This window comes from Typopeltis vanoorti, chromosome 4, assembly GCF_054136105.1.
Source record: "Typopeltis vanoorti isolate ZY-2024b chromosome 4, IOZ_Tvanoo_1.0, whole genome shotgun sequence".
Taxonomy (NCBI): Eukaryota; Metazoa; Arthropoda; class Arachnida; order Uropygi; family Thelyphonidae; genus Typopeltis; species Typopeltis vanoorti.
The window spans coordinates 86,696,372-86,714,251 of NC_143552.1; the positions used below are offsets into that span (position 1 = coordinate 86,696,372).

The window sequence follows — 17,880 nt, forward strand, 5'->3', positions numbered from 1 at the left end:
CCCCCCCCCAAAAAAAGAAAAAAAACATAAAAGATATATGTACTTACACTCCTTTTGGCAGCACCTTATCATATGCCTTTAATTTCTTGACTATTTATCTTAAAGTAAAAAAAATCTGCTTCCTTACAACTCTTGTTTGAGTTGAACTCAGATTGTTTTTTCCCAAGTTTCTCTTCCATCATTTTTGTTATCCTCTTCTCAAGTATCCTTGCATACTTGCATACATTTTATCTGGAATTTTGTAGGGGAAATTTCTCCATAATTCTCACATTTAGTTTTATTTTCCCTTTTATATATATATATATATATATATATATATATATACTTTTCAAAAATACTTTTTTAAAAATACTTTTCTAAAACTAGAACTTTTCAAGCTATTTCAGGCCTCCAGTAAGCATTGTGGTAGCCTCACTTTGGTGATGAAATATATTTCCCACTTTTTAATCTTCTTCATTTCAATAAAACCAGTTATATTAAAAGGATATTTCCTTAGTAGATATTTCTCTTCTGTTGATATTTCTAATATCGATGTCTGTTTTCAGTTGTGCTACATTTAAGGTTGTTCCAGTAGCTGAATTTTTCACTGTTTTCCCTGGTTCCTTGAAAAAAAAATCAGTGGGAAGGGCTTGTTTCCATGGTCAATCTGATAGCCTGCATGAAATTTGAGTGCATTGTACTTGCATGTTTGAGTATTGTTTAAAACAATATAGAATGCAGTTTGATAGGCTAATTCCAAATTGTCAGCCAAATACTGAACAAACAATCCTTGTTCATTCAGTATTTGGATGGATATCTATAGCAGAATTTTCTTAATATAAAAACTCCCTAACTACAAGAAGGTGAGGATTATATGTTGGGTAAGATGTCTTGGTGAGGTTTCTGTATTGTCCACTGTGTGGAAGTTTCAATACAACCACTTGGTTTTGAATATAAAACTGGGTGGTTAAATGAAAATGTGTGGAGGATAATCTAGAAATATTTAGTGCCTCCATAACACCTTTGGAAGAATGATAGAGCAGTGTGCCTTTCAGTTGGAAAAGTCCTTAAGTTGAATACTTAAAGTAAAAACATGGCAGAGGAATCTTCACATGAACTTTTAAATTAGAGGTGTGTTAGTTCCTCTTGTACCAAGGTATTGGTTTTCCCCTCCTGGAAACTCATGTTTTTCATTCTGCATGTAGGTAACACATATAGTATCAGATGAAAATACTATGAATAGGTGCTAAATGAATAGAATATGAAAGAGTGGATTATCTAGTGTGTATAAATAGTGGATTAATCAGTGTTGACAGTTTTGTTAAATTGTGTAGATTAAGTTATGTGATGTGGAGTGCCTTTCAGTGATAAGTCTTTGGACTCCGTGCAAGTACCACACAATAATAATAATAATAATAATAATAATAATAGCAAATACATTGACTGAATGCGTAACAAGGATTATGAGGATAAATTACTTAGGTATAAAATGAATGAATGGTAAAAGTATGCAAGCAATCTGTGAAAGAAAAAAAATTATGGGGGGTAAGTTTCCAGCAGTAACTGGCTATTACCTGCTATAATACAATAACTGTTATATAACAGGTGATATACTTTGCTATTCAACAAATCTTTACCACATTACACATATCATGAAGGCTAGTAATGTTAAATATCATGTATATAAGCAAGTGAGTTAGGTCAATTTAAATTATCTTTAACAACAAATGATATTCTTATTTTCATCCTTGTTTTGCAAAGTTTAAATGTGATGATCTTCATGATGACGTTACATGTATATTATTATTATTATTAGCACCCAACCTCCATGGAGTCAGAGACTCATCGCAGTTGGTACACATTATTGCACACAATGCTCATCCAACTGTGCCTTAAAATGATTCATTGTGTTTACATTCACAACACACTCAGGCAATGCATCCACTCACCAACCACACTCCATGGAAAGAACCTGCTCTTCACTCCTCTGTTCACACCCTCTTTATACAGTTTCCAGCGATTGCTTTTTGTTCTCTACCCCCCCCCTTTCATTCTATGAAAAATCTCTTCCATGTCAACCTGATAACAATCCTCGACTAGCTTATCTCAATCATATCTTCCTCCTATTCACAAGGCTCTGCAATTTATGTTCTCTCAATCTGTCCTCCACATTCCAAAGACCACTGACTACCTTTGTGAATCTTCTCTGGACCCTTTCCAACATATCCTTGTAACCATGAAAACCCATGGCCAGTGACCAGATCTGTGCACAATAGTCCATATAAGGCTTGATTGTAATTCTAGTAGCAAGGCTTATACGTTGGTCATACATAACTGGTAATAGCTTACGGAATTAACAACGCATATAAAGTATATTAATTAAAGGCATCTTTAATGAATAACTTCTGTATTTCGGCAACGTCACATTGCCATCTTCAGGAACATAAAGATATGGTATGTGCATGCAGGCACTAACAAAAGCAAATAAGGAAGAAAGCAAGAAACTAATATTGTTCCTAAAGTCCTAATGGTGCCCTCTGGCAGGCTAATTTGGTTGTCTTGGCCGCTGAGCTGAAGTTCTCATAATGTAAGTCTCCCAAATTTGGGGTAGTTTCATGCACTCAAATTTGTTGAGGTTTGGAACGTTTTTTAGAGCTGCTGATGATTCCTTGAATAATCTTTCATACTTAAACTTGTCAAATCTCTTCATTCGGTGACCATGAAGTGATTACCTAGGTGTTGATCAGCTTCATCGGGAGAAAGGGAGATTTGTGGAACGATAAGACCAGTGATTATGAAAAGCTCAGGATGCAGCTTTCTGCTATATTATAGAATAAGGAATTAGAAATTGGATGGAACAGAATCAGTGCTGCTTGAGCTTTACTCAAGCATCACTGATTACATGGCAGAACCAAGGTATGAATGTATTTCAGCAGTCAAGACATTAAATAAGAAAGGTATAAAATGGATGAATAAAGAGGCATGCAACCTGGAAGAAATAAAAGCAAAATTTGTGGTAATAATCATTTGCATTAGGAGTACAAAAAGCAGACAAGGAAGACAACTGGTTGGTAAGGGTAACAAAAGTGCACCTGAGGAGAGGGAGAGAAAAAGCTCAGAAATTTCTTTTGACACATGACCAGTAAAAGAAAGAATTATTATTAAAGGATAATAGTTATTGTGAAAATGATGACTACTGCAGTGGATATAGTTGAGATATTAAATGAGTAATTCATAAAGGTATTTCATCCTCATAAATGTGACATCATGCAGAAACTGAGTGTATTTGGAATGATGGGGAGAGACTGATAGTGAGCCAGTAGGACATAGATGAGGGAATTGAGTAAACTTGATGTTTAATAAGGCTGTAGGACATGAAGATACATCACCATGTATTTTGGGGGAATGTTCCAGGAAGTTAGCAACAGCTTTGATGTATTTTATTTTTTAACACAAGTCTTACATTGGGCCAATTTTCAAAGGAGTGTAAAGGGGGAAAAATTGTTCTGCATAATAAGGGAGATGATAAAAACCAAGGCTTTGAATCATAAGTCAGTCTGTGTCTGGAGTTATGGTTGAAGTGCTAGAGAGGTTAGTGAAGACCAAGATTCAGAATTAGGTTGACCAAAGCAGCATTCTCTTTCTATGGACAGCATTGCCTCCTTGCTCATAACTATATTATGGTATAAAGGAAGATAATATGTTAGCAGTACTTAGTATAACAAATGCATTGAACAAGGGAGTTGCATCCACACTGGTATATTTATAATTTGTAAGGTCTTTGATAGATGGCCACATGACAAGCTTATAATTAAATTGGAACAGTTTTGGATAGTAGATTAGTACACTGGATTGGAGGGGAATTGCCTATCTGACAGGTGATAGGCATCAGGAAGTCATGTATGGGAAGCAATATCTTGGAAGAAGAAAGTCACTGATGTTGAAAGTTTTTTCACTTGGTTATATTATAAATTAAAATGCCAAAAAATTATATTCTTGGTTTCATCCTTTATCCAAGTGTAAGCAAACATAGTTTGCACGTGAAGTCATATGCAAACCAAGAATATAATTTCTTGGCACATTTAATTTACAAAGTCACTAGTGGGCTGTTGCTATTTTACCCATTTGTTAATGATATTGGGAAATGGCTGAATAGGAACATTTAGTTGATTACAGATGGAGCAAAGAGGACATGAATAAACTGGGCAAGTGAGAGGTTACAGGGTTGACACTTTAATGTTGCAAAGTATGAGGTTTTAAAATTCTAAGATATGCAGTTGGCAGAGATATCATAGAAGAGGTGGAGGAAAGAAAAGATCTAGGGATGACAATGGATAAGGACCTAAAATTTAAGAGATGCATCATAAGGACAGCCTAATAGATTATGACAGTGATATAGTTGGTACTGACATGTATAAGTAAGGAGATGGTTCTGCTGTATAAGGCCCTGTTCAGGCTTCATATAGATTACGGTGCACAGATTAGATTGCCTAATTTTCAAAAGGATGAAGGAATATCAGAAAGGATCTAGACATGCACTAAGGTAGATTCTGGTCTCTGGGAGGTTGATTATGAAGAAAGATTAAGGAAATGCAATTTATAGAGCTTAGTGGATAGGAGGAAGGTGGGAGGATATGACTGAGACACATGAGTCAGTAGTGGTTTATTACCAGATTAATGAGGTTTTTTCATAGAATCAGAGTAAACAGAAAGAACAAGACTATACTTGTAAGCTGTATGAGGAGGATGTAAGTGATACTGAAGAGTAGGGATTTTGCATGGAGAGTAGTGGATGATTGGAATGCCTTTAATCACAGTATGATGAGTCTTTTATAGAGGCCTGATGATAATAATAATTATTATTATTATTATTACGGGTATCTCCATGGAGTCAGTAGACTCATCGCGGGAGACCCAAACTAGCAAAACAATATCTGTCATATCTCTTCTTGAATTCATTTACAGATGAAGAGCTCACAACAAAGTCAGGCAATGAATTCCACTCATTCACCACCCTCCAGGCAAAAAACCTTGTTCTGACACCTTTGTTAACCACACTCTTCTTTAATTTCCAGAGATGACCTCTTGTTCTTCCATCACTATCACACAGCTGAAACATTTCCCCTGCATCAATCCTATAAAAACCTTTTAGTAATTTGAATGTTTCTATCATATCCCCTCTTCTTCGCCTATCAGCCAATCTCTGCAATCCACAAGCTCTCAATCTATCAATGTAGGGAGCATTTTTTATATCACTCACCAACTTGGTCACTCTTCTCTGAACCCTCTCCACAGCCTCCTCATCTCCAAGGAATCCAGGTGACCAGACCTGAGCACAGTAATCCAAATGTGGAAGTATCAATGCTTTATAAAGGGGAATAATAACCTCTTTATCTCTGGATGTCAGTGTGTTCCTCAACAACCAAGTAATCCTATGTGCAATCTTGGACACCTTAGCAATGTGTCCTCTGAACTTCATCTCCTTATCTACCAATACCCCTAAGTCCCTAGCCTCATCAATCTCTTGGAGTACCTTTCCATCTATGTAGTACACAGCTGGTAATCTTTTAATCCCAAAATGCAAGACTTTACACTTTTCCACATTGAACTGACATCCATTTTCTTTTGCCCATTTTACCAGCTTATTTAAATCCTCCTGCAAACTTTCAACATCAGCTTGATTTTTTATTGCACTACACAACTTTGCATCATCAGCAAACAACTGAATATCTCCCTTTAAGCCGTTTCCTATATCATTTATATACAAATTAAACAACATTGGCCCAAGCACAGAGCTTGGGCCAATAATAAGTACCATAAAGCATTCACTAATCTTAAGCATATTGCCTGAAAAGATAATGCATTGTTCATTCATTATGGTATACTAAGAAAACTTCATGTGAATTCTACTGCTCCTTATATATATATAAGGAGCCTAGTCCTGGAAGACAATTTCACATGCAAATTTGTTTGATCACACATGTGACCAGATTGTATTATTTGTTTTAAGTAAAAACAAGATTTCACTTTCCCACCAGATGTGATTTACTCTCCTTTCCATTGAAAACACTTGCTTCTTCAGAAGCCAGTTAGGCAGACTTATACTTAGTTCCATATTATGTGATATGCATTGTTACTAATTAAATGTTTCATGTGATTTTATTTATATTTTTTTATGTTTAACTTTATAGGTTGATCAGGATAGCACAGTTGAACCAGATGTAATTACTGGACTCGCCACCATTTCCAGCAGCAGCAGTGAACAATTCAGTAATAAATCTGCTATTCTCTGTAAGCAATACATTTAATACATTTTTTGGTGTGTAGATAAATCAATGATCTTTTATAATACACAGTTGGAATGTAGTTGAATTGACATTGTTCTGACAGTCTATAATTCAAACTAGTCCAGCATTTTTGTGATCTTGTGGATATTTTTGGACTGCCTGCTTTACTCAGAGTTCTCCATTCCATGTATTTACTGCAGTCATTTTCATGAGTGTGTTTACAGTTTCTTGCTATAGGTTTAGTGTATTTTGTTTGAAAAAATATATAAAACACTGTACTGTGTTTTACTTAACCTCCTATAGCAGATAAGAGATCCTTAAGCATTCTGCTACAAACTTAGTGAGATAAGACAACTGTGACTCACAGTGCAATACCACTGTCTTGCCCTATTTTGGACATAGACAGTCTTTATTGCTATGCATTTAATTAAGGTAATTGGTTACTTAAACATACATTTCTTATATATTGATAAGTTTTAAATACAGCTACAGTTTTAACTGCTTTAATTAAGGTAAGCAGTTTCTTAAACATATCTCTTTATATTAATAAGTTTGAAATACGCCTAAGTATAGTATTGTTTAACTGCACCAAGACTACTTGTCAGAATATTCATGATATTTAAGTTTCAGCACAAATCTATTTGTTTACGTGACTGTTAATGGAAACACAAGTATATACATATAAACCTATAATAAACATTATTTATATATTTCAGAATGATACTACCACTAAATGATCAGATAAAAGCAAAATTTAACATATTTAAAGATGTATTTGCAAAAATGAATAAAAGGTAGCACATATATATACATATATCATCCATAATCTTTTTTTTTTAGTTTCTCTTCCCTTCTTCACAAATTTTATGTTTATTTTTTTATTTTAATATAATGTACTAATATGAAAAATACCTGCTGGATTTTTGTTCAGGACATGGATTAGTAATACCATGTTTCAACATAAAAATGTGCACAAATTCATATGAAGAGAAGGTAGGAAATAAGAAAAGTCTCATTGACTACGTTATAGATGATAGTGATGTTTTTCCATTGGTTCAGGACACAAGAGTATACGAACGATACAAAATAGGAAATTATTACTATTTAGATTCAGCTGGATAAAATTGAATTTCATATTGAAAAGAAGAGTGTTTAAGAAAGTTTTCTATTTGTAAAAAATGAATCAAAGTCGAGCAGCTTTCATAGGTGAACTGTAGACTCAAATACACAAACATTATTCAAGAAAAAATGAAAGAGGTTGTAAACAAGAATCAAACCTTGAAGATTCAGAATGATACTACCACTAAATGATCAGATAAAAAAATAAATGGCAAAATTTAACATATTTAAAGATGTATTTGCAAAAACGAATAAAAGGTAGCACATATATATACATATATCATCCATAATCATACATTAACAAATCCTGAAGAAAACATTGATTGATTCAGCCCAAGAAGCATATGGTGAGGTTGTTTGCAAGAATAAAAAATTAGAACTTGATGGTGAACCCGGGAAGTTAAAGAGGCAGTGAAGGAAACAAAGAAAGCATGTTGACAAGTCCTGGCAAGTAAGTCAGCTTATGATCTTAGAGAATACAGAGAAAAATGTAAAAAAGTGAAGTGCAGTGTAAAACTAGCTAAACAAAAGTTATGGGAAGACATCGGAAAAATATATCAGGAAGTTGATATATCAGGAAGGTGGAAAACTATTATGGAGGCTGCTGCAAAAGCTTAGAAATTAAGGAAAGAGTACTGTAAAAGGAATAATAAATGTGACAGAAACTGAAGATAAACGTATTCTAGATGTCTGGAGTAATTACTTTGAAAGATTGCTAAATGAGGGACAAAGAAGTGACAGCCTTTCTCTCAACTGTTTTCTACCACCATGCTGGTGGTATGAAAACAGTTGAGAGGAAGGCTGTCAGGAATACATATCAATACTAGAAGTTGAAAAGCCATCAAAAACCTGAAATGTGAAAGGCAGCTAAAGTAGATGAAATTTGACCAGAAATTATTATTATTATTAAGTGACACCTCCAAGGAGAGTGGCAACCACAGACATGAGAGTTCTAAGAAAGATTAGGGGGAGTGAACAGATGGCATCAATGGTAGTATCATATTAAAAATGAGAATATTAGGTAAGAATTTGATATTGTTAGCATTAAGGAATGTGTGTGTTTAGCATAGCTATTCTCAGGTGGCATGGTCACTTAAACAGAATGGGAGAGGAAAATTTACCAAAACAAGTGTTCTTTGCCAGAATAGTATCAAAAAGACCCATAGGAATACCAAGATCTAGGTGGATTGATACTGTAAAAAGCAGCTTAGAAGGATACTTCTCTCTTCTAAGGTATTTTTCTGATATTATTGGAATCTTGACATATAACCGATTACTTTGGAGGAAATTTGTTGATAGGAAGTTAGTAATGATGTAACTTGGAATGGAAAGTATACACTTGGTGGAGAAACTTTAATGGAAGTAGAGGATATGAGAGATCTAGGAGTGATGGTGGACAATGATCTGAAATTTAGGGGCCACATTGCACAATTTGTGAAGACGTCACTTCGGATAATGGCAATGATGCGGGAGGGCCTTGACGTGCAGAGAGAGGTTATGATGCTGTTGTATAAGGCCATGATGAGGCCTCATATGGATTATTGTGCACAGATTTGATCATTGGGTTTTCATGGTGATAAGAATATGTTGGAAATGGTCCAGAGAGGATTCACAAAGATGGTCAGTGGAGAAAGCTCTCATCACTCCTATCTCAGTATCTCCCATAATGCAAAGCACATCTCCTTGCGGATATGTGTAATGCTATGCATTAAGGCAAGGGCAACTACCCATACTGGTTTCGACCTTTATTGAGGTCTCGTCAGTGGGAGCCAGGCCCAGTAGTGGAGATACAAAGGCAGAAGCAATGAGAGGTCATCCTAACCTATAGGAGTTGCCAAAGGGTGTGCAACCTTATTATTAAATTACTCTGGATTTAGACTTATTAAATTTCTGGATTTAGAAAGATGTTGAAAGTTTATTTTTCACTTGGTTAGACTATAATAAATTTAGTTTAATCCTTTATCCAAGTGTAAGCAAACAAAGTTTGAACCTGAAAGTATCTTCAGGACTGGGGTAAGGTAGTGCAACACCAGGAACTCGTTGCAAAGGTTGAGAAAGCTCTCATCACTCCTATCTCAGTATCTCCCATAATGCAAAGGCCATCTCCTTACGGATATGTGTAATGCTATGCATTGAGGCAAGGGCCACTACCCATACTGGTTTCGACCTTTATTGAGGTCTCGTCAGTGTGAGCCAGGCCCAGTAGTGGAGATACAAAGGCAGAAGCAATGAGAGGTGCAAACTTTGTTTGCTCACACGTGGATAAAGGATTAAACTAAACTTATTATAGTCTAACCAAGTGAAAAATAAACTCTCAACATCTTTCTCCGAATCCGGAGTAATTTTATAATAAGGTTGCACACCCTTTGGAAACTCCTATAGGTGGTTAGGATGACCTCTCATTGCTTCTGCTTTTGTGTTTCCACTACTGGGCCTGGCTCCCGCTGACAAGACCTCAATAAAGGTCGAAACCAGTATGGGTAGTGGCCCTTGCCTTAATGCATAGCATTACACATATCCGCAAGGAGATGTGCTTTGCATTATGGGAGATACTGAGATAGCAGTGATGAGAACTTTCTCCACCTTTGCAACGAGTTGCCTGGTGTTGCATTACCTTACCCCAGTCCTGAAGATACTTTCAGGTGCAAACTTTGTTTGCTCACACTTGGATAAAGGATTAAACTAAACTTATTATAGTCTAACCAAGTGAAAAATAAACTCTCAACAATCTCATGGTCAGTGGTCTTCGGAATGTGGAGTATGAGGACAGATTAAGAGAATATAAGTTGCAAAGCCTTGTGAATAGGAGGGAAGGATTGTTATCAGGTTGACATGGAAAAGATTTTTTACAGAATGGTAAAGGGGATAGACCAAGAAGCCATCGCTGGAAACTTTAAGGAGGGTGTGAGCAGAGGAGTGAGAAGTTCTTTGCACGGAGAGTGGTTGGTGAGTGGAATGCAATGAGAGGTGCAAAAAAATTGCATGAGTGTGTTGTGAATGTTGACACATTGAATCAGTTTAAGCCGCAGTTGGAAGGGTATTGTTGCAATAATGTGTACACAATGAGTCGCTTACTCCATGGAGATCAAATGTCAATAATAACAATAATGATATAACGTTTTTATGTATTTATGCATACCTCCTAAGAGTGAATGTTGGTAATTTGATAATGATGATGAAAAAAAAAAAAAAGATAAAATGAATATAAATGGTCAGAATTCCTGTGCTCTCATACTTTATTATATTTATAATTCTTCTTCTTCTTCTCTTCCGTCTAAGACGGGTTGAATCTTCTCTCGAGCAGGATCTTCCAGTCTTCTCTATTCCTTGCTGTTCGAAAAAGTTCCTTATATGTTCTGCATCCCGAGATGTTCTTTATTAATTTCAGCCAGGTAATTCTTGGTCTTCCAGGTCTTCTTTTTTTCAGTTGGAAAAGTATTGATTAGGACGTTAGGAAGTCTGTCTGCATCCATGCGTACAGTGTGTCCAAACCATCTCAGTTGTTGTTTTCTAATTTTTTCTATTATTGTCTTTTTATACAATAGTTCTTGTCTGACTGTGATGTTTGTTTTCTTTTCTATCCAACTTGTTCTATTTATTTTTCTTAAGCATTTCATTTCAAATGCCAGCAGTTTTTTCTCCTCTCTTTTTTTTAACTATCCACGCTTCTGCTCCATAGATGACTGTTGGTATAATTATTGCTTCATATAATTTGATTTTGGCTTGTTTAGATATCTTGTTTGTTTTCCAGATTTTCTGTAATTTTCCCATGGTGGTCCATCCTATCGCTATTCTGTGTTTGATTGTTTTGAGTTCATCTATTGTTTCTGTTAGTTTTGATCCAAGGTATATGAAGTTGTCTACTTGTTCTAATTGTTCTCCGTTTAGGGTGGCTGAGATGGTAGTTCTGTTCCTCCCTATTTTCATCACTTTTGTCTTTTGTATATTTATTGTCATGTCATATGTTTTACAGGTTTCATTTAGCTTGTTGATCAACTTTTGTAGTTCATTTGGGGTTCTTGCAAGAAGGACGAGATCATCTGCATATTTGATATTATTTATGTTTAAACGGTTGACATTGATTCCAGGCTCATTGTCTATTGCTTTCTTTACAACTTCTTCTAGATATATGTTGAATAGGCATGGGGATAATGGGCATCCTTGCATTACTCCTTTTTGGATCTCTATGGGTTCTGTTGTGAGTGTGTCCTTTTTAATTATTGCATTTGTCTTAGAGTAATATTTTATCAGAAACTGTATTATATATTTGTCTATTGCTTTTTCTAGTAGAATTTTGAGAAGGATTTCTCTGTTGATGTTATCGAAAGCTTGTTTAAAGTCCACAAAACAACAATATAGTTCTTTATGGTCTTCCCAGCTGAGTTCTGCTAGTTGGTACAATGTGAAAATTTGGTCTATTGTTGAATAGTTTCCTCGGAAACCAGCTTGTTCTCTGCCTATCATTTCTTCCTAAGAGTTTTTTAATCTATTTTGTATAATTCTTATGAATATTTTATAGGTGTGAGGGAGTAAATTGATTGGTCTGTAATTTCTGCAGTCTCTTTTGTCTCCTTTCTTGTATATTGGGATGATCTTTCCAGTTCTCCAGTCATCTGGGATATCTCCTGTTTGTAGTATTTTATTGAATAGGGTTGTTAAATATTCTATTGAAATGCTGCCTCCATATGACCACAGTTCAGTAGGGATAGTATCAGTGCCTGGTGCTTTATTGTTTTTCATCTATTTTATTGCATATCTAACTTCTTCTTGTAAAATATTTGGGTGATCATTATTTTCTTCTATTGTTGGCATTGTAGTTTTGTTTCCTTGGTGGAAGATAGTCTTAAAATGGTTTGACCAGATTTTTCTTATATATTCAATATTCCCAGTTTCAGTCATCTTGTTGTTCATCATTGTTACTGCTTTTGCTGAGAATTCCTTTGTAATTTCTCTTACAGTATCATGGAAGACTTTTAGGTTGTTTTGTTGGTATGCTTCTTGGCATTTCTTAGCTTTTTCTTCTAAGCATTTTTCTTTGGCTTTTTTGCATAGGTTATCAACTTTATTTTTTAGTGCTCTGTATTTTTCTCTATTCTCTTCATTGTTTTGTTGGTTTACAAGTATCTTGGCCTCTCTTTTCTCTTCTATGGTAGCTATGATTTCTTGGGTTATCCACTGTTTGTTTATTTTGGGTTTGGAACCTAGAGTGTCTTTTGCAATTGATAACACTGTATCTTTTCCTTCTTCCCAGAATTTTCTGCTGTTCTGTAAGATGGAGGGTTTTAATTTTAAGCACATCTGTTCTAAAAATCGACTTCTGCTTGAGCTATCTTTTAGTTTTGATAGGTTGATGTTTTCTTCTTTTCTGGTATTATTTTTCCTGTTGAATTTTATCTTCACTTTGGCAGTTAATATTTCGTGGTCAGTGTCAAAATCAAAACTTCTTAATGTTCGTACATTATTTACTGATCTTTTCCATTGTTTGTTTATGATGATATAGTCTATGCAGTTCTTTATATTACCATCTGGGGATGTCCATGTATATTTATTATTAGGGCATTGATAGAACAATGTGTTTGTAATCATTAGATCGTTTACTTTACAGAAGTGGAGTAATTGTTCTCCGCTGTCATTTAGCTCTCCGTATCCAAATTTCCCCATCACATCTTTTTTGTCTGCTGTGAACTGTCCTATTTTTGCATTAAAATCTCCCATCACTATCATGAGTTCTCTATTTTTGGGATTATCTATTTCCTGTTGTAGTTCTTCATAGAAATTTTCTATTTCTTCCTCTGAATGGTTACTGTCTGGTGTATATATTTGGATTATTTTAATTGTTTGACCTTTTTCTTTTGCTTGAAGTTTGGCTGTTATTATTCTAGGAGACACTGGGTTTATTTCAATTACTGAGTGTGTAAGTTTCTTTTCAATTAGTAATGCAACTCCTTCTCTGTGTATGTTATCTTTTCTTCCTGAGAAGTACAGTCTTCCTTCTGGTAAATCCATGAATCCATCTCCACACCAATGTGTCTCTGATAAACCTAAAATACTCCATTTCAGTCTTTTTAAATTTTCCTGGACTAATTGTAATTTTCCAGGTCGGTATATTGATCTTATGTTGAGGGTAGCTACATGTTTCACATCCTTGGCTAACCACATTGCTGATTTCTCACCTACTCTATGTGGTCTTTGCATAGGCGCATCGGTTGTCCCGTACGCAGTAGCACTATCTCGGTTTGTAGCCTTTCTCCTGCTCAAGAAAGTTACTGGCATAATAATGTAGCCAGCTTGCCATGCCTCTGCTACATCCTTTGGTCCACGGCTCTTTATTCTTTATTCAGAGCAACCCATTTGGGTTTCCCCCATCCGCCACCCGGGGGACGTGCCTGATAGGAGTGTGGTCTCCCCCAAGATATTTATAATAAGTAATAAGTTTATATTTATAATAATTTATAAATTATAAATTATTCTGCATTAATTAATATTTATAATAAGTAACAAAAATAAATAAATAAATAAAAATAAAAGTACAGCATTTCATCTTTTCATCTCTTTTCATATTAAGGTCAGTAGCCTGTCACTGCGAGGTATCTTGCCTTCATACAAACCTAATTAGTGTTATGATAATGTGCTAATCTTGTCTATTTTTCCTTCTAGGTCTTTCAAATGCATTATTTGTCTGATTTGTCTGGTTTGTGGGTGAAAAGCCCTTAAAAGGGGTTTTCATATCCAAGATGGGATTTTAACCCAGGGTGTTTATTCCCAAAGGCCAATGTCATTACTGATTGGGCTATAGAGGTTTATATAAAAGTAGTTACTTGTTAAAAAATTATTAAAAACACAAATTTTAATGTGCATATAAATATCTCATTTCTTTTTTTTAAGCATTGTCACATCTATGTGGAAACCAACTGTAGTCTTCCCATTATAGTATTCTATTTTCTCTGACATTGTTGCTCCATTACTGTGATACTCTTGTGGAACTGATCGCTCTGCATATCACTCACTGCACCTAGATTTTCAAGAAGTTCAGATGAGAATAAAGAAAGAATCTTCAATCGTATCCTGGTCCCTATTTGTGGCATTTTGCTATAAGGTGATTAATAGCGTTATCATCACCATTTGGTTGCATTAAACTGATATCCCAATGCCTTTGCCTACCCTTCCAGCTTATTCAAATTCTCTTGAAGAGCAAAAACATCACCTCCCAAGCTTCACATCATCTGCAAACAACCGAACATCTCCCTGTAGTCCTGTGATGATATCATTGACATAAAGATTGAACATTAATGATCCCAGGACTGAACCCTGTGGAACTCCACTTGTAACTTTCCTACTCTTTGATACTACTCCCCATACACAATGCTCTGATAGCTATCAGAGAGCCAATCATCAATTCAATTCACTAACATAATATCCAAACCCATATAATGCAACTTAAAAATCAAGTTGTCATGTGGTACCCTGTCAGATACCTTGGAAAAATCCAATAAAATGACATTGTATGTCTTACCTTCATCCATTGCTCTTATTGCACTATTCTAAAAGGTAACCAGATGACTAAAACAAGAGTACCCTTTAACAAATCCATGCTGGCCTGCAGAAATAATATTATCCTCATCTGCCCAGTTCTGTCACAAGTTCTCCAAAATCTTAATGACTATAGAAGAAATACAAATAGGCCTGCAGTTGGATTCCTCCATTCTACCACTATCCTAATACCACTGTACTGTCTCAGCTTCCTTCCTCTCTCTCTCTCTCTCTCTCTCTCTAGGAATCTGCCTCATTGCAAGATTTTCATTAAACATCCACATTAAACGACACAGTCAGTTCCATAGCGTTACATCGTTACATAGTCAGTTACACGTTTCAGTTCCCTTGAAACATGTGGTGAATTTCCATCTAATCTCCTCCTCCCTCCCCCGCCTTATTACTATTTAGTATACTTAGTATTCAGAATACATCCTTTTTACTCACTTCCAACACTTCACCACTCATTATCCTTCAAGGAATAAAGCCTGTAGTACCTGTATGGAACACTCTAATAAAGTGATTATTAAATAGCTCATTTATGTCATCTGCCATGGTCACCTGATTCCCATCTCCAGCCAGCAAGATAATCTGCCCCCTATCAGTTTTTCTTCTACTTGCCACATAGCGAAAAAAACTCCTTGCGATTTTCCAAGGATTCAATGCTAGTAACCTCTCATATTCTAATATCTCTCTCCTTATAATACTAGTTATTTTCCTAGCCTGAGCCTTATATTCCTCATGCAACTGATTTCCACCTCTCTCTCTCTCTCTCTCTCTCTCTGTATATGTATATATATATATATATATATATATATATATTGTAGAAAATTTTTTACCTTGGGTATGGGTATAATATATGTTAAAGATACCAAGCTATTTTAAATATAAACCAGGTTTTTTACTCCATTTCCCAAGCAAGGTAAAAAAAAAACTTTCTACATCTATCTCTCATCCTGAGATTTTTATTTAATAAGGTCAAAGCACCTTATGGTAACTTGTTTTGGTAAAATATTTATAAGCTCTGTTTTACTTAAAACTTAGTATTTCTTAGCCTGGCTCCCACTGACGAGACCTCAATAAAGGTCGAAACTAGTCTGGGTAGTTGCCCTTGCCTTTAATACATAGCATCATACATCTCCTCCAGGAGATGTGTTTTGCATTAAGGGTAAATACTAAGAATAGTGATCAGAGCTTAATCCACCTTTACCACGAGTTGTCTAAGAATTGCACTACGTGCAGGGTCAGCTAGACTTGCAACACTTGCAGGCGAAAACTTGACTGACTTGTCTGTTTGCTGACTTGGGAAATGGAGTAAAAAACCAGGTTTATATTTAAAATAGCTTGGTATCTTTAACATGTATTATACCCAAGATAAAAAACTTTCTGCAATATATATAGAGAGAGAGAGAGAGAGAGAGAGAGAGAGGTGGAAATCAGTTGCATGAGGAATATAAGGCTCAGGAGAGAAATATTACAACATGAGAGGATTTCTAAGCCTGGCTCCCACTGATGAGACCTCAATAAAGGTTGCAACCAGTCTGGGTAGTGGCCCCTTGCCTTTAATGCATAGCATCATACATCTCCTCAAGGAGATGTGCTTTGCATTAAGGGTAAATACCAAGAATAGTGATCAGAGCTTATTCCACCTTTACCACGAGTTGCCTAAGACTTGCACTGCGTGTGGATCACCCAGACTTGCACTACTTGCAGATGCAAACTTGACTTACTTGTCTGTTTGCTTACTTGGGAAATGGATTGAAACCAGATTTATAATTAAAATAGCTTGGTATCTTATACCTAATGTAAAAAACTTTCTACATCTCTCATCCTGAGATTTTTATTTAATAAGGTCAAAGCACCTTATGGTAATTTGTTTTGGTAAAATATTTATAAGCTCTGTGTTACTTAAACCTTAGTATTTCTAAGCCTGGCTCCCGCTGATGAGACCTCAATAAAGGTCGAAACCAGTCTGGGTAGTGGCCCCTTGCCTTTAATGCATAGCATCATACATCTTCTTAAGGAGATATGTTTGCATTAAGGGTAAATACTAAGAATAGTGATCAGAGCTTAATCCACCTTTACCACGAGTTGTCTAAGACTTGCACTACATGCGGGTTACCCAGACTTGCACTACTTGTACGCAAACTTGACTTACTTGTCTGTTTGCTTACTTGGGAAATGGATTAAAACCAGGTTTATAATTAAAATAGCTTGGTATCTTTAACGTATATTATACCCAAGGTAAAACACTTTCTACATATATGTGTGTGTATGTGCGTGTGTGTGTGCCTTCAATAATCTCTTTTTCTTTTGTAAATTTCTCTTTTATTCCTTTTGTCATCCATTTGACTCCAAATTGCGTTATCTTCTTTACTTAAGGTATACAATCTGTCATTGCTGTCAGCAATTTTTTCATAAGTATCTCCCATGCACTAACGACCCCACTTCCTTTAAATTCTTTTGTTCATTGTACTCCTGCAAGCTGGTTTCTAAGTCTATGATAATCACCTGATACCTTCCTATGCTTATTCATCCTCCGAGTCAGGATTACACGATCACTCTCACCAACGTGGGGAAAGTATGTCATCTCAGTCACAATTAGATCTTCTGATGCTATGACCAAACCTAGAACTCTTGATCCTTGTGTTTCCTCTCCCATATGCTGCCTAAGACAGTTGTCCCTCAAGAAATCCTAAAATTCAGTTCCCTTATTACCATATTTACTTTCCCTTATTACCATATTAAATGAAAAAAGTTTCATTTCTTTCGCATATACTTTGTACTTGAAAAAATTTTAAACTTGAAGAAATATATAGTGAATGTTGTTATGGCAGTTTCAGATATTTTGGAATTTGGTTGAAGAGAATCAGAATTTCAACTCAACAATCATCAGCTTGCCTTTGTTAATACCACACCAATCATATACAAGACTGGAATTAGTGATATCAAATAGTAGATTCTT

The 17,880-nt window shown here is 35.4% G+C and overlaps 1 protein-coding gene across 1 annotated transcript in view; it reads left to right on the top strand.

Moving 5' to 3' along the window:
* Window positions 1-17,880, top strand: part of LOC150107476 (uncharacterized) — a 574,892-nt gene that overhangs the window by 333,178 nt on the left and 223,834 nt on the right. Inside the window, exon 14 of the mRNA XM_090392109.1 lies at window positions 6,171-6,270. Coding sequence (XP_090248235.1) covers window positions 6,171-6,270 — 100 coding nt within the window. The remainder of the gene's footprint in view (window positions 1-6,170; window positions 6,271-17,880) is intronic.